This window comes from Dermacentor variabilis, chromosome 11 (assembly GCF_050947875.1).
Source record: "Dermacentor variabilis isolate Ectoservices chromosome 11, ASM5094787v1, whole genome shotgun sequence".
NCBI classification, from domain to species: domain Eukaryota; kingdom Metazoa; phylum Arthropoda; class Arachnida; order Ixodida; family Ixodidae; genus Dermacentor; species Dermacentor variabilis.
Genome location: NC_134578.1, coordinates 16,065,360 through 16,082,836, shown reverse-complemented (window position 1 = coordinate 16,082,836; position 17,477 = coordinate 16,065,360). Strand labels below are relative to the sequence as shown.

Here is a 17,477-nt window from a genome sequence, read left to right as displayed (position 1 = left end):
CGCAGTGGAGCACTTTGTCCACATCGCAGGTCGCTTTCAAGAAACGTCGGCCGTGGGGTGGAGCACTTTGTCGACATCGCAGATCGCTTTCAAGATACGGCGCCAGCGCGGGCGAGCACTTTGTCCACGTCGCAGATTGCCTTCAAGATACGGCGACCGCGCAGCCACGGCATAAGCAGCAGCCGCCGCAGTAAAGCCCCCATCTCCCTTGCCTCTTCCGGTGCCTCGCGCGCGAGAGAATTCGGCGTGTTTCCGCCCCACCTTCCTCTCATGCGCGCTACATTGAGCCGCGATCGCTGGCTGACCCTCCCAAGTCAGTTGCCAGCCCATGTCGACGAGGCAAAAGCACGTTTTATACGCCCTATTTTGGAAAACACTGCCCCTAATTTCGCCCGCTGTAGCTGACAGTCCGTTGTAGTATGGTCCGTTAAAAGCAGCCTTGTGTGAAATATTGCCCATTATGGTTAACAGTATAGACCTTTTTTTTTATGTTTACAAACACAGTTCCCAGAGTGCTTCCGTTTAAGCACTCTAAATGTTCAGAAACCATACGAGTTACAATAACTATAATTATATGGAAATCTCCAGCTGGCGGTAGTTTTGCTCCAGAGTTAGAGAATGTTGAAAAGTGAATTTTACTGCTAAGTACAGCAAGAAAGCTGCATGCATGAGCTTCACGCATGGAACACATTTCTTATATTGGGCCTATAGTATACTATAGGACAAGAGCGCGATTTCCTTGGCTAACTTCAGTGTCAAAAATTCATTACCTGAAGTTTTCTGGGTCAGGAACTAACTGCCGTCTAAACGCACACACACTTCGAGGCTGTAGGCCACGCACTGCCATTGGAGCCGAGTTTTACACGCACAAGCCTACGAGATGTCGCTCATAACCACCGCAGGCACTGTGGCAGTACTTTTAGTGTTCTGACGAATACTTCGTCATTGTATGCTTAACGAAAAAATCGCAGAAATCTTCGCGAACCGTTTCGACAGCAGCGAAAGCCTTTTAGCTTAGTACCTCCCTTGTAAGCCCTGAAAGAGCATAAACGCGATACTGCATGTCATATTTGTCAAGAACGCGCCTTTTGAAAGCCAAAGAAACCAGAACGCCTACGCCGACCATCATTTGCAGGAAAAAATCTCCTTTCTTGAGTGTCACTGTGTAGGTGCGATGATGCTGTGATACTTGCGGTAACCCAAGTTGATGTCAAAAATGTTCATTGAAGAGCGGCATATGCCCGCTGATCCTTGGGGCAAATACGCAGTGGCACACACCCATCCGCCCCATGGGACACCCAGTGGTACGTATTTTACAAATTTTCATACATCGCCGGTGAATTTTTTTCTTGTTCTTCCCCTATTTACATGATTAAGTGCGCGACAATGTTAACGCCCGCAGCAGAATAACATCTGGAATATAAATGCTGGAGCTACATATCTTAGCTTACCGCCCCCGCAGGGGCGTCTGCGTCAGCAGGCGTTTGGTGTGTTGCGACACACCGCGTACCCGAGCACACGAGGGTTGGACCCTCCCGCGTCTAACCGTACGCGGCTTAGCCGTGTCCGGGGAAAGGGGGACCCTGGGGGTTGAGCCAATGCCGGGTGTTTGGACCTTTACGGCCCCTCGGAGGCGGCAACACACCCCTTTGGCCTCGGCTTCACGTAGACGGCACACCCCGGACTGACCCACCCAGGGGAAATCGCTAGTGGCCTTTTCCTGTCTCTCTCTCCCACCAACCTTCGTCTTTCTCTCGCTTTTCATCTTTCCTGTCTTCTCGTGGCTTCCCTTCCAATTTTTCCAGGCAGCAAGGGTTAACCTTGTGTGAATAGCCAACCTAGGCTATTTCATACTTCGTTATAGCGGTAATGTACAGCTGGCGTTTGCAGGCCGTGTTTCACAGGTCCTGCAGCGTTCCCTTGTAGGACTCCACGGTGGATCGCTAGGCGTTACTGCCGAAATTACACTCTTTTATGGCTACTTCTTTCCTCCACTGCCTGATCGCGCCCTGAAAAGGGGGCGCACCGATGATGTCTTCGAATTTTTTGCCTGCCAAAAAGAAACTTTCCCTCGTTTCCATGTAGTCCACTCTGAACAACCAGACAAACCCGTGCGAAGAATTTCACCATTCCTCGTGTCTAAGTCTCTCACCCAAGTTTTTGGTACAGGTTATAAAGCATACAGGATGGCAAGCGGTGGTCTCCTCTTAGTGCTCCGGAACCAGAAACAATATGAAAAGCTACCCAATTTTTAGCTTTATCTACCCAATCATTTTGGGACACCCAAGTAACAGTAACTCCACATCGTAATGAATACCACCCGTGGTGTTGTCTCCGATGATGATCTCTTGCAGCTGACTGAAGCTGAGCTCCTGGATGGCTTCAGTGAGCAGAACGTCATCAACGTCAAGCGAATTAAGATGAGGAGTGTCAATAAGGAAATACAGTCCAAACACCTAATATTTACTTTGTCACAAGTGTTCTGCCTGAGGCCATCGAGACCGGGTATATCAAGCTTCGTGTTCGGCCATACGTCCCTAATCTCCTGCGATGCTTCAAACGCCAGCGTTTCGGTCACAGCTCACAGAGCTGCCGAGGCCGCCAAATTTGGGCGAAATGCAGTGCTCATGAGCACATCTCTGAATCATGCGAAAACTCTCTCCACTGTGTAAACTGTGATGGGGAGCACGCTGCATACTCGCGGTCGTGCCCATCTTGGAGGAAAGAAAACGAAATTGTTACAATTAAAGTAAAATAAAACATAAGTTTCAAGGAGGCACGCAGGCGGGTATCCTTCCTGCCAAAGAACACCTTTGCCGATGTGACGCGGCAGTGGGCAGCGACACAACAGCTTCCGGCAGCTGTCCGACCCACAGGCAGTGAGTCGGCAGTTACGCCATTTGCCCCTGCGGCGGTTGCAGCTAGCGCTGCTTTGTCAACCCAGCAGAAGGGGCCATCTACCTCCGAGCAGGTGGCCTCAAAGGCCTCGTCCAACGTGCCGAGGCCTTCACGTCAAACAAAGTGCTCGGAAGAGCGCGTGCCCAGCGCCTCGCAGGAGGCGATGGACACAACCACCAGCAAGACGGTGCCACCAGCGCCTAAGGAGCGTCGAGGCTCTCTCGATCGCTCCAAAAAAGACGAAATTCCCGTCACGGCGCCTACAAAGGGCCCGTGAGCTAATCCTCGTCTCTTAAACAACATCAGCAGCAGCAGCCTGGTTACGCCCACTGCAGGGCAAAGGCCTCTCCCATACTTCTCCAACTACCCCGGTCATGTACTAATTGTGGCCATGTTGTCCCTGCAAACTTCTTAGTCTCATCCGCCCAGCTAACTTTCTGCCGCCCCCTGCTACGCTTCCCTTGACTTGGAATCCAGTCCGTAACCCTTAATGACCATCGGTTAACTTCCCTCGTCATTACATCTCCTGCCCATGTCCCCCATTTCTTTTTCTTGATTTCAACTAAGATGTCATTAACTCGCGTTTGTTCCCTCACCCAATCTGCTCTTTTCTTATCCCTTAACGTTACACCTATCATTCTTCTTTCCATAGCTCGTTGGAAATAGCTCCAGGAAAGCCGACTGATGATAGTTCTGCCTACCGTGGAATTCTTCAAATGTTCACCTCGTGCGATAAAGTTACGGTAACGGCGGGGAGGGATGTCCCCTTCCCCTACACTGCCAACAATTCCTCATCACTAAAAACGCATAAAAAGCTGAAGGAAGATGAGCAGACGCTATCCACACAAAGGTCGAGGTAAGCCGACGCAGCCTGAAAGCACCCCTACTCTGTAGACGGCCTGATTACCTTCTCGTGTGCGCGGAACGTTGCCTTCTGTCCCCTTCGAAAGACGTCCCGTTTCCTATCGTCCCACGAGCCGACCGAATGGTTTTTGGCACTCGTCGCCATGTCGAAGCATGCGGACAAAGCACTTGCAATGCTTGTCGTCAGTATTTGCAGTGCTCGGGCGCCAGAATACAGATGTCGTAAATAGCTGAGATTTTCGGTCTTGTACGACCCACGGACGAAGCGCAGATGGCAGCACTCCCGGACTTGAAGTCGTGTGATAAAACCGGGATCTCCTCATGCAGCAATGGTGCAATTATTTCCGATTCCTTCGCCCATGTGCGTGTATGCTTTTAGCTTACTGTTTGTGTGATGTAGGCTGAGAGAAACGTGAGAAGCGGGGATTGATACCCCGCACCTCCACCAGATATGTTACGTAGGAAGACGCAGACGAAAAGCTATATACAAGTATACTTACAAAGAAATACGCCATACTTGGCCAAGAGGCAACAGCCCGCGCTAGTCTCTAATCGTCGTCGTCGTCTTCACACTGCTCGGCTCTTCGTGATCACAAATACTGTTCCGTAGCAATATCATCTAGTACAGATAAACAGGCAACTTGCAATTGCATTCTTTCACACGTGTCTCCTTATCGATGCCCGTATGATGCACCTGCTTGTGTACCACTTGGCACGGATATGCGTACCGCAATTATATTACACAGAACTCATCCCCGTTTCATGTGCCCCCACTGCCTAAGTAACTTATTCATGAAGAATTCGACAAGCGAACACCATGAAGGAAGGAATGCAACCCAAAGAATACTGCTTGCATATCACTGTATTCTCTGCAGATAAAAAGTAGAAAAAAGGAATTTTGATTGAACTGACAAGTGTCACTCAATGACATTATGTCCACTTATGTCCACTTATTTGGTTGTTTGCCCAAATATATTGTAACAGTACACGCACTGCAACAACACAACACACGTTAGGTTAGGTTAGATTGGGTTAGGTTAGGTTGGATTAGGTTGACTTAGGTTAAGTTGGGTTAGGTTGGGTTACGTTAGGTTAGATTAGGTTGGGTTAAGTTAGCTTGGATTAGGTTAAATAGATGCGTCTAAATTATGAATCTGAATGAATGAAGCTGGTGATGTAGTCGCTACCGCTACCGTATTTTCTTACTAGACGCAGAGGTGCTGGTTCCAGTACACTACTACCTGGGCCCAGGAGCCACAAAGGAAAGCCTACTGTGGACGAGGACGACCGCATTGCGAAGTACCACGACGAGGCGTACGAACGAGTGCAAAGCCACGCAGACATGTTTGCAGCCGACCGAGCGTCTGCAAAGGAGTTTTTCAATGACTTTACTTCCACAGGCAATTGGCACTCTGCATCGGGAGCAGCCGGCTTGGGTGCGAAGAACGTGGTTGAGGAGCACATACTAGGCCGCAGTCTCTACGGAATGTCAACCGGGCGGAAACGTGCAAATAACGGGGAACCAAATCCATCAGCACCAGAACGATCTAACCACAATACATAAATGTCATTGGTGGACACAGCAGACGCCCTCGCACCAGCCGGGGGAGCAGGTGTTGGAAGTAACTATCCGTCTTCATTCGAGCAGGTTCAGCAGATTCTGCGAGTTCCTCGCGACCACGGTGCGGTCTCAGTGTTCAATGGTGGCAAGATTGTCCCCACTTGGGCCTACTGCATGCTAAGGACATCACTCAAGTACGACCAAGAAAAGTTGTTTCCCGGCATCATAAGATGCATGTCTCATCTATCCGTTGACCGTCCTTACCTTTACGCTCCCCACGGCACTCGAATTTTCCGGTACACTCAAATGCGCTGCAGTGCTCTGTCAAGTTGACTCCCCATGGCTTGCGTACCCCTTGGAAAACGGGCTCGTCGGTCGTGCAGCCAATCAATTCAGACATGCTCGTTCACGGCCTCGCCTCGGTCGGCTTGAACCATCACATGGACACAGCCATGTGCTGTGCCCATGTGATGAGCTATAAATTCGAAGTTTGCAGGTGTACTGTGGGGATAAGTCTTCCGGAAATGAAATACCAGTAGTGGTGTGCGAAATTTGAATAACGTATATAATGATGTCCTATTCTATTCGCTTGTCGAATGGAATAATCCTTACGTGATTCAATTTGTCTTTAGGCTGTATTCCATTCGCTGTGAAAAGTTATTATTCGCGCACCAGTACAAAATAGACAGCATAGTAGACGTGGTTAGGCTGTTTTTTTATTGGGACATAAATCACACACACTTCCGGCTCTCGTGTCATGCTGTCGCGGGTGCGTTGGCGCACCCGCTTGGCAGCCCGCGCGCATGGCATTGGAGGTTGCGTCATTCGAGTCTCAGAGCCGCGGTACAGCGAAATGGTAAAATAAGCGGTAGCACAGAACGTTCGCTTTAGGAAATGTACACACAGGCGCTCGCCGCCGCTAGCACTCGTCGCGCAAGTGTTATGATCGCAATGGCCATCGTAAGCACTCGTACATGCCCTTGCGCACAGCGCTCAGATGTTTCCCCGGTTTCGCCAGCAGCCGTTTACGTTGCTTTCGCGAAGAGCAGTTTCCCTACCTTCCCATGCATGACACAGGCGTCCAAAGCCAAGTCCTCACACTGGCCTTTGCAGTAAGGTCACACGCTCTGCACAAGCGGGAACTGCACGAATAGATTATTTGCCAAAAGTACTTTTTTTAAAGTCGTTAGTCTACGCAGCGTAAATTGTGCACGTGTTGTCGCCCTTTTTCACACTGGCCATTGCTTTCTCTCCTTTTTCTGCTGAATTCGCAGACTTTCGTGCACATGTGCGCTGTTGCGCATGCAACGGCGGAAGGGCTTCGCAAAAAGAAATGGAGGAAAGCTCCGCACGATCGGCTGTCATGCACCGCAACATGTAGATGGCAATCACTGCAGTAATTTTCGAGGCTACGATGATTACTCGAAAAGGAAAGTGGGAAATGTGGGGGTTCGAGCATTATGCGAGAGCGATGATTGCGCGGGCAAATACGATATATCTTTGCACCAGAAGACCACCTACTGGAAATCGCGTGTTTCAATACTTCACCGAGCGTCGGAACACGGGAAAATCGGTATGTTGCGCGCGGCTTGGAATTCCACAGGTCACGCAGCCATCCGCACTCTTCGCTGGAGTGGGGGAAATAAAGGCTCCCTCGTTGTTTGCTGCTAATCCTATCCTTCAACCGGCGTCGCGTAGAATAGGCCAAACACAGTGCTCTGCCAAACACATCGCACTTCACTGCGTGGGGATAGCAAGTTTCCAGATGTAGTCGTACGAAGCTGGGAATTAGGAAGGGGCGGGGCAAGTTCTGTGTGAACTTCATGAACGCTTCCACAATCACCTAGGAACGAAAGTGAGCACCGAGAAAATTCCTGGAATCTTACTTTAGCAGCAATTCTCCTGTGCACAATAGCCTAACCTGATGGCTAGCTTGCATGCAGTCATGGTGTACCATGCCCACCGGCGCTCTCGTTCTTTCATTCTTTTTCTCCCAGCAGCCACAGTTGAGTGAGGTGCCATAGAACCACGTTGAAGGTCTGGTTGTAGACGCGTATGCTTGGAAGAATGTGCGGTAGGCGCGGCGACTAGACGGAGCCAAACATTCAAATCTGGAGGAAGAATCTGTACGCGTTTTGCACGCTTTGTAATGTTTAGTGGCGCCACATTCGACAAATGTTGAAACTGACGTGAAACAGCTTGATACTTTTTGAACACATGGCGCCAACAGCAAGAAATGCCTGTGAGGTTTATTACTTATTGGAAATCTGTTGTTTCAAACTCGTGAGTGCTATTGATTACGAGGCATCGTACTTTACTAATGCGAAACACTCGTTGTGAATTAGCGTGTACGTGAAATAGAATGTCAATTTGCATGGACCTGGCCAGCCGAAAAATTAGCGAAATTCACTGCTCCCTTATAGATTCCGTAATCAACATAAGCCAATTTTCTCTTCATATGATTGAATAGAAGGGCTTGCTGCTTGATTATTGAAAATTGTAGAGCTTACGCTTGAATAGTTTTCCCTCTTTTTTGGTAATGCGTGACCAAGTATAGTCATAAAGTGCCAATCTGAAGTAATAATAACTCATGAACTGTTCATCAGAACACAAAACAACTTCGCATAGATGATAAGTGCATTGTAGCCTAAGAAATCACTAAATATTGTTGTTCCTAGTTAAAAAGAAAAATATATTCATTCATAAACTTTTATTGTTTTTCCCATATTTATTAAAGCCTATATGAATTTTTAATTCGCTTACACGCAATACCTCTTCATAGCAACCTTGAATAACATTTAATTCCAAAGCACAGCAAATTTCATTGTGTTGTGTTCAACAGTTTTGCTGGAAACGCAGTACAATGAAGGCTAGTACAGCAAAGACGGCGTTTTTTGCTCACACTGCTTTGTTTGCCGTCAGGTAACGCTTCAATAATAGGTGTCAGTGTAAAACGCAGACAGTTAAGAAAGTAAGTGTTAAGGGCACGAGAATGTGTTCGTGATTGGCAGTCTTGGGTGGAAACCCTGAGAGATCTTAAAGAGCTTTAATACAACAAAAGTCAACAAAGTTCATCCAGAATACATATATTCAGTGTCCTTCGTGTGTCTGTGGATAGCAAAGGTGTGGTGGTGTTGCAAACTCAAGATCTGGGAGATAAAGAAGCGGGATATAGTGGACCAGTGGATAGAGTATCGGGTTGCTCTTCTCTAAGGCAGAGATTCGGTTCCACCATAGGTCACACGTTATTTTCTTTGTATTAAAGCGAGGTGAGACGGGAATCTACTTAGCAAACTACCTAAATGCCGTAAAAGGCAAAAAAATGAGTCAAAGAATGCTTCGCATTGAAATTGAAAAAAAAAAGCCAGCCAAAACATTTACTAGAGTAGATTCAAGAGCACTCATTTAAATATAAAAGCATATACAATAAAATGTTTGCTTCGTCAGACAATCCCCGCAGGGGCGTCTGCACAAGCAGGCTTTTGGTGCGTTGCGACACCACGTACCCGAGCACACGAGGGTTGGACCCTCCCGCGTGTAGTCGTGCGCGGCTTAGCCGTGTCCGGGGAAAAGGGGATCCTGGGAGTTGAGTCAATGCCGGGTGCTTGAACCTTTACGGCCCCCCAGCGGCGGCAACACACTCCTTTGGCCTCTGCTTCACGTAGACGGCACCTCCGGCCTGACCCGACCGGGGGAAATCGGCAGTCGCCTTTTCCTGTCCTCCCCTATATCTTTCACTTTCCTATCTCCTTTCTCACAACTCTCCTATTTCCTCATCTCTTCTTGCGTTTTCCCTTTTTTCCTTGGTGGCTAGGGTTAACCTTGTGTGGCGAGCTGTCCTGAGTTCAGCCATATTTGGTTATAGTTGCGCTGTACAGCTGGCGTGGGGAGGACTTGCTTACAAGTTCCTCTCCCGTCCCCTTGTAGGGCTCCATGGTGGGTGGCTGGCACCGCGGCCGAATAATACATTTTTCCCATGGCACCTCCTCTCTCCAAACCAGATCGCCCTCACAAAAGAGGGCGGACCGATGTCACAGCTGATTTTTTTCAAAAAACCAAAGAAATCTTCCCTAAGTATCACGTGATACACAGTGAAAAGCCAGAAAAACTGGCTAGAAAAATATCCCCGTTCACAGTGGCAAGATGTCTGAAAGAAGCCATAGGCACCAACTATAATGTAACAAAGCTCGCTAGCGGTGACTTACTGCTAGAAATCCAAAGCAAAGCTCAAGTGTGCAAACTTGCTAATATCGTGTCGTTTGAAGACATCCCCGTCTTAATTTCAACCCACAGATCGCTGAACACAGTGCGTGGGGTGATTTCTGAAATTGACTTTTTGGATCTCTCCGAAGAAGAAATGCTAAATGGTCTTTCCGAACAAAATGTCAGCAACGTTCAGAGAATTAAAATAAGAAAAGACAACAAAGAGTTACCTACCAAGCATCTAATTTTGACTTTCACTTGCTGCACACTTCCAGAGACAATTGAAGTTGGGTATACGAAAGTTGCAGTTCGCCCATACATACCGAACCCTCGACGTTGCTTCAACTGTCAGAGATTTGGCCATGGCTCCCAGAGTTGCCGTGGTCGCAAAACCTGCGCGAAATGCGCATCCAAAGACCATGCTTCTGAAATATGCGAAGCAGCACCTCGCTGCGCGAACTGTGAAGGAGAGCATGCTGCATACTCCAGATCTTGTCCCTCATGGAAGAGAGAAAAAGAAATCATTACATTGAAAACAATTGAGAACATTTCATTCAAAGAGGCTAGAAACCGCATCCTAGTTAAAAACACGTTTTCACTGAAACCGAACATGAACTTCGCCGATGTGGTGCGACAGGGCGATCCACCACACCGGCCTCCGGCACCTGCCCAGACCACATATAGTGAGGCTGGGACGGAGCCATCCTCGCCCCCGGTGGGAGCAGCTCACGCTGCTCCACCAGCCGCAAAGCAGGCTATGCCGTCCCTCGAGTTGGCAAGCCTCAAGGCCTCTGCCCACGAGGAGAGGTCTGAAAAAAGTGCCGACGTTCAGTCTGCACGACCCTCCAGCGCCTCTGATGAGGTAATGGAGACGAGCCAGGGTGGTTCCGTGCCGTCAACGTCACAGAGACGGCGGAACTCCTTGGATACTGCGTGTAAAGAAAACCCCCGAATCACGGGGCGAAAACCAATTAAACGTATCCCGACCCCACACACATAAATCAATATGGCGTTCCTAATACACTGGAATTGCAGAGGACTCCTAAATAATTTTAGTGATATAAAAGAGATAATAAATTCTTTCTCTCCTGTAGCAATGTGCCTACAGGAAACGAACTTAGGTCCTCAGCATACAAATGTACTAAAAAAATACAAAGTCTTTCGCCGTGACCGAGAGCAAGCAAACAGGCTCTCAGGAGGGGCAGCCATCATTGTACAAAGTGGCATTGCAGCTCGTGAAGTCAAAATAAAAACCAAATTTGAAGCTGTGGCAGCCACTTTGCTCTCATACAAAACGATTACGGTGCGCTCTGTGTATTTAGAACCACACCTAAAAATAACCCTTCAAGAGTTAGAGGACCTGTTCCAACAATTACCAGAACCCTATCTGGTAGTTGGGGATTTTAATGCGCATTCCAGTTTTTGGGGAAGCGAGAAAACAGACGTAAGAGGACAAATTATAGAAGATTTTATTTTAAGCAATAATGTTTGTTGAATTCTGGAAAATCAACATACTGCTCCCCAAGCTCAGGAAAGATGAGCTGTATCGATTTATCTTTTAGTTCACCTTGTATTTTTAACGATTTTAAATGGGACGTCATAGATAACCTATATGGAAGCGATCATCTACCATTTAAAATCACTCTTCCATCCTCACCTGCAATCATTCCAAACAAACCACGACGATGGAAGCTCCAAGCAGCTGACTGGACACTGTTTAGAGAAAAAGCCAATCTAGATGAAGTCTTTTCTGAAGACCTTAGTGTCGATGATCTCAATGAACAACTCACAACCTGTATTTTAGCCGCTGCCCGTTTAGCTATCCCCCAGACTTCAGGAGTGGTGAGACAAAATCACAAGGTGTGGTGGACTCGGGAACGCAAAGAAGCAAAGCGAAAACAAAATAAAGCCTGGGGTGTCCTTCGCCGATATCCCACTCAGGAAAACCTCCTAATCTTTAAAAAGGCACGAGCTAAAGCACGATATGTCCGCCGTAATGCCGAAAAGACGTCATGGCAAGCATACGTTTCATCAATAAATAGCACAGTCACATCAAAAAACATGTGGGAGCAGGTACGTAAGCTCCATGGTAGCTACTCCCCATTTACAATTCCTCTCCTGACAACCCCCGGCATCCAAACAAGTATAGAGGAACAGGCCAACATATTAGGAGAACATTTCGCTGCAGTCTCTAGTTCTTCACACTACACTCAGTCATTTTTAAAATATAAGAACGTGGCTGAAAAGCAAAGGCTTCCGATTAGTGGCAGCACAAATGAGCCGTATAATAGTTTAATCACTCATCAAGAAATCACTAGAGTACTGTCTGCCGGGAAACAAACTGCACCAGGGCCCGATGAAATTCATTATGAAATGCTGGCACATCTCTCCGAATCCGCTATAAATGCACTTCTGAATTTTTTTAACAAGATACTGTTACAAGGGAAAATACCGGAGGCCTGGAAAAAAGCTATTATTGTACCCTTTTTGAAAACCGGAAAGCCACCGACATCTCCCGGTAGTTATAGGCCAATAGCCCTTACCAGCTGTCTGGCGAAATCTTTCGAAAGCATTTTGAATATTAGATTGATGTTTATTCTAGACTCCCGTGAACTACTCGACATCCATCAGTGTGGTTTTAAAAAAACGTGCTCTACAACTGATCACCTCATTCGACTTGAAAACACAATTCGAGAGGCATTCATCCACAGACAACACTGCCTTGCCGTCTTTTTTGATCTAGACAAGGCTTATGATACTACCTGGAGGTATGGCATTCTCCGCGACCTAGTAGATCTGGGCAATCGCGGCAGGATGTTAAACTGCCTGCGTGACTTTTTGTCCAACCGTTCCTTCCATGTGCGCCTCGGTTCAACTCTCTCAAGGAAGTTCAGTCAGGAAAATGGGGTACCACAAGGGTGTATCTTAAGCACTACACTCTTTATTGTAAAAATGAATTCCCTAACACAAATAATTCCGAAATCCATTATGTATTCAGTTTACGTTGATGATCTCCAGATAGCTTGCACATCATCAAGCGTATCAACATGCGAGAGGCAAGTACAGTTAACTATAAACAAACTAGCAACATGGGCAGATAAAAATGGGTTCCAGTTTTCTCCACAGAAAACAGTGGCCGTTATGTTCTCGCTGAAACGAGGTTTACAGGCTGATCCCACCCTACACCTTAATGAAACCGAACTCCCAGTGAAAAACGAGCACAAATTTCTTGGCATCACATTTGACAAAAAGCTAACATTCCTACCTCACATAAACACGGTGAAAAACAAGGCCTCTTGAGCACTCAACATACTTAAAGTCCTTTCACGGAAACGCTGGGGCTCTGATAGGGCATGCCTTCTACAAATATACCGCTCCGTCATACGCTCCTCCTTAGACTATGGGTGTATAGTGTATGGCTCTGCCAGATCATCATATTCGAAACGATTGGACCCAGTACACAATTTAGGTTTACGCTTGTCAACTGGTGCCTACAGGACGTCGCCCATAACCAGTTTGTATGTAGAAACTAACGAACCCCCACTTGCCGACAGAAGAAGCATGCTGACATGCTCGTATGTTCTAAAAATCCGTTCCTTGCCAAAACATATATGTTACCCAATAGTTAACAAATGCCCATCTAGAATATTATTCACAAACAAACCCCAGGCTATCAGACCACTCCTTCTCCGTTTTGAAGAGAAATTACAAGAGTTACATGTAACGGACACACTGCCTAATATTGCCCAGAAATCTGATCCACTGCCACCATGGTATTGCTTGCCTTCTGTTTGTGACTTATCATTAACACGTTTTCAGAAAAAACTAACGCCGCAGGAACATATATTACAAGAATATTTAGCACTAAAAGAAAAATATGTGGAATACACAGCATTTTACACCGATGGTTCCAAAGCTGCACACTACGTGGGATGTGCTGTGATACAGAATAGCTGGGAAGAAGTAGTACGGCTGCCGCAATGTGCATCAATTCTCACTGCAGAGAGTCATGCAATTTCCATGGCTGTGGAAAGAATATTACATGAAAACATTGAAAACAGCATCATTTATACAGACTCACTAAGCATACTTACAGCACTTCAGCCTAGGAATGCAGTTCTGCCAATAATCGGTGACATCCTACACAACATAACAGAAGCCGCGAGGCGGGGACAAAACATCAAATTTTGTTGGGTGCCGAGCCACGTAGGAATCTGTGGAAATGAGAAAGCAGACGAGAGTGCAGCGAAAGCTCGAAATAAGCAAATCAAAAACTTAAGAATTCCTTACAGAGATTGCATGAAATTAGTGTGCCATAAACTGAAAGAAAAATGGCAGTCCGCATGGAACAACCTAACGAATAATAAGCTACACCTTGTAAAACCCATCATCGAAGAGTGGAAGTCATGTTCACACCAAGAACGTTTTATTGAAGTTGTCTTATGTCGACTCCGTATTGGACACACACACCTCACCCATAATTACTTGCTGACAAAAAAAGACAAGCCTGTTTGTGACAAATGCGGAGACGAACTTACAGTAACCCACATTTTACTCTCCTGCAGACGACTTGAGACATTGAGAAAAAAATATTTTACGCCATTTTACAGCGAACGCATTCCTTTTCATCCTTCATTGATTTTAAGCGAAGATGCACTGGTTGGCACAATTCATGTATTTAGCTTTTTAAAAGAAACCGGTTTTCTCGAAAAATTGTAAAGCTTGACCTTGTTCTCTTTCACATCCAGTGACACAGCTCATCCACCTTCTCATGTCTGAGAAGAACGCTGAGGTGTTTATTTAATTTGTTGGAATCCTCGGGGTCCTCTAACAGAAAAGGACCTTTTGAGGTGACCCAGCTTTTCCCTACATTATACCTTGCTGTTGGCGCATGATGGCCTTAGTTGCTTATGCGCCATTAAACTCAACATCAACATCAACATCGTCAGACAATAATAAGTGCACCTTTTCTTCTCTGTTAAACTGGTGGAAGGACCTTCTAGGCTCTTATGGTTGGTGGTGGCGTGTTCCATATTAATAACGTATCGTATTAAATAGTCTCTTCACCAAAGTTAGTAATAACTTTTAGAAAAAGAGAGTCGCCATTGTAGTGAATCTGGTAGTGCTGGAAATCATAAGGTTCGATAGTGAAAATGTGCACGGTGGTACCTGATGATTATACGCAGATCTTAAAATGAAGACACCTAAGTTTGTTTGACGAGTCATGCAATGCTCGGGATTTTACTCGCGTCTAGTGGTGCTTTGCCATTAGCGAAGCGCGTACTGGATTTAACGATTCTTATTACTTGGTTACGAACTCTGGGATGGTTTTTTGGGAGCGTCAATTCTGCTACGCCATTACATTACACACACACACAAATACGCCTTCTACACACGCACTCAACTCGCCGACAAGAGAGGGTGAAAGGTGCTACACGTGCATGGCCACCGCGGGACGGACAAAAGGTGAATGACCCGAAACATTCGGAAAGCCTGTATCTTTCGCTAGCCCAAGTGATAGCCCACCAAGTATGAACTAATCTTCAGTGTGCAGCCGAAACCTAAGCCCCACAGACGTTTGTGGCATCTGCCTTAGCCAGATATCACTATGCAGGAAGCTGTTTCAGCTGGCTACACCTGCCTTATCTTCGCAGGTCAAGAGAAGCGGCCTGTTTACGACGAAGCGCCCAGGAAGACGGAGGCTATCCATAGGTGGCCTGCACTCGTAATTCGAGACGTGGGAATAAAAGATTTATCGTAATTCATGTTTTCATTTCATCGGCCCCTCTATCCTATCATAGTCAATGGTTCTTTATTATTTTTGGAGGCATTGCATACGGCTTACGCCACCTTACAACAGCACAGTATATCGCCGCACAAGTTACCAGCTATAAGATTCTCGCACACGTGTTAAAACTCTAAATGTTATCATGACTCAACTATTCCCAGCGCAAGTTAGTGTTGGAATCGCCTTCCACGCAATGTTGTCACCAGTAGAGATACTAATGCTTTTAGGAATGCTTCTACGAACCCGCTTTGTCAGTAACTACGTGAATGTTGCAACATTCATGTTGTAATTGTAAATTGTATAGTATTGCTCCTATTTGCTGCTGTATTGCATTTATTACCATGATACCCACTCCTCTCTCTAAGGGCCTATGGCATTGAGGGTAATTTAATTAATAAAAAAGTAAGTAACATAAATAAATCCATAAACTTCTCCACGTCGTTCTTTCCGCGCACAGCTAAAGACTGGAACAGTTTTCCTCACAATGTCATCGCCATAACCAGCCCATTATCTTTTCTCGGAGATGCCATCGAGTATCTGTTGATGTGATCTTAGCTGTCTTTATAGTCTCCTTCTTCATGCACACTCCTTATGCAATACCCTCTCGTGGGCTCTTCAATGTAAATAAATTAGATAAAATGAATTCATGATCTTGGCAATTCATAGATGGAGGTCTTTGAAGGGGTACTTGTAATCAACAAAACTGTTGTTCTAGTTCATTGGTCACCGTTGATCGGTTACCGAAATCTCTGTTCCCGCACTCATCTTTTTTTTTCGTTTCTTTAGAAGCCCATCATAAGTTTTTGTCTGACTTCTTTGTACTTATGCACATCAATGTATGCCAGTCTGAAGAACCTAATGCACTATATGCAGGGTGTTTCACATAACTTGAGCCAAACTTTAAAAATATGCAAATGCCTCGTTGCTGGACCAAATCAAGGTAATCTTGTTAGCCGTCGCTTTTACATATTCAAAATATTTATTGCATTCCGCCTAAGTGGATATTTAGTTTAATTAATTAACTTTGCAAATATTATAGCTGGATTAGAAGTGTCCCTTAGTAAATCATAGAGCATCATGAGAAACCCCCGATACAGCTTTGTGTTCCTCGATACGTGCTACATAAAAGTTTTTCCGAGCGTGAAAGCAGCCCGCGAATACGCGCGAAATGGCCGAGTGACTGGCCGCTAGAGGTTATTTATTTATTTATTTATTTATTTATTTATTTATTTATTTATTTATTTATTATAATACCTTCAAGGCCATGGGGGCATTACAGAAGGGAGTAAAATAAAAAGTATACAGTCACAATGCATCGAAAAGAAAGCAATGTGATATATAACAACGAAAAAGCGTGGGCTTAGGCAAAGTGCAAGGCCAGATTAGTAACGAGGAACATTAGGCAAACACATAGTTTTGAGCGGCAGTTTTAATAAGCACGTGTAAGAGATATTGGCAACAGAGGTGGCCTAATGGTTCCAATTGTTAGCCGTCTTTGGCACAACAGAGTTAAAGTACTCATTGGTCTGGCATTGTGGAATGAGTACATTATGGCCATGATTAGTGAGAGGCGACACGAACGATGGCTCCGAAAGAACATTCCCTTCTGGCTGATAATTGTGGTAATAAAGCTTGTGAAAGGTTAGCTTTCGCAAGAGCTTTCTGCGAAGGGAATGACTAGGAAGGTTTAAGGTACTTCTCATTGTAGTTAGGCTAGCAGTGCCGGAGAAGTTACAAAATATAAAACGGGTGCCGCAATTCCGTACCGATTCTAATCGATTGGTGAGGGTTTCGAGGCCCGGGTCCCACACAGAGCACGCGTATTCTAATTTCGATAGCACTAGGGTTTTGTAGAGTAGTAATAATAGGAGTAGTAGTAATAAAGATGGAGCCAAAGAAATGTTACACCGCAAGTAACCAAGCATGCGGTTAAAATTGTTACCCGCACACACGTGGCTTTGCGTGTAATTCGCGGGCATCTTTAACGCTCGGAAAGAAACCTTTTAGGTAGAACATATTGAGCAACAGAAAACTGTGTCGGGAGTTTCTCATGTTGCTTTACAATTTTCTAATTGACACTCTCCATCGAATTGTAATAATTTAGAAGTTCATTAATTCAGGCTAATTATTTAATTAAGCTGAATGCAAGAATAATCTATCTCC

General features: G+C 45.8%; 1 protein-coding gene across 2 annotated transcripts in view; it reads left to right on the top strand.

The window, feature by feature from the left end:
• The window catches only part of LOC142563696 (venom metalloproteinase antarease-like TfasMP_A), a 39,348-nt gene extending 24,072 nt beyond the window's left edge, over positions 1-15,276 (top strand). For both annotated transcript variants that reach the window (XM_075674291.1, XM_075674290.1), the window contains one exon: positions 15,181-15,276. In XM_075674291.1, the coding sequence (XP_075530406.1) occupies positions 15,181-15,238 (58 nt within the window). In that variant the 3' untranslated portion in view covers positions 15,239-15,276. The remainder of the gene's footprint in view (positions 1-15,180) is intronic.
• Positions 15,277-17,477: the final 2,201 nt, after the last annotated feature.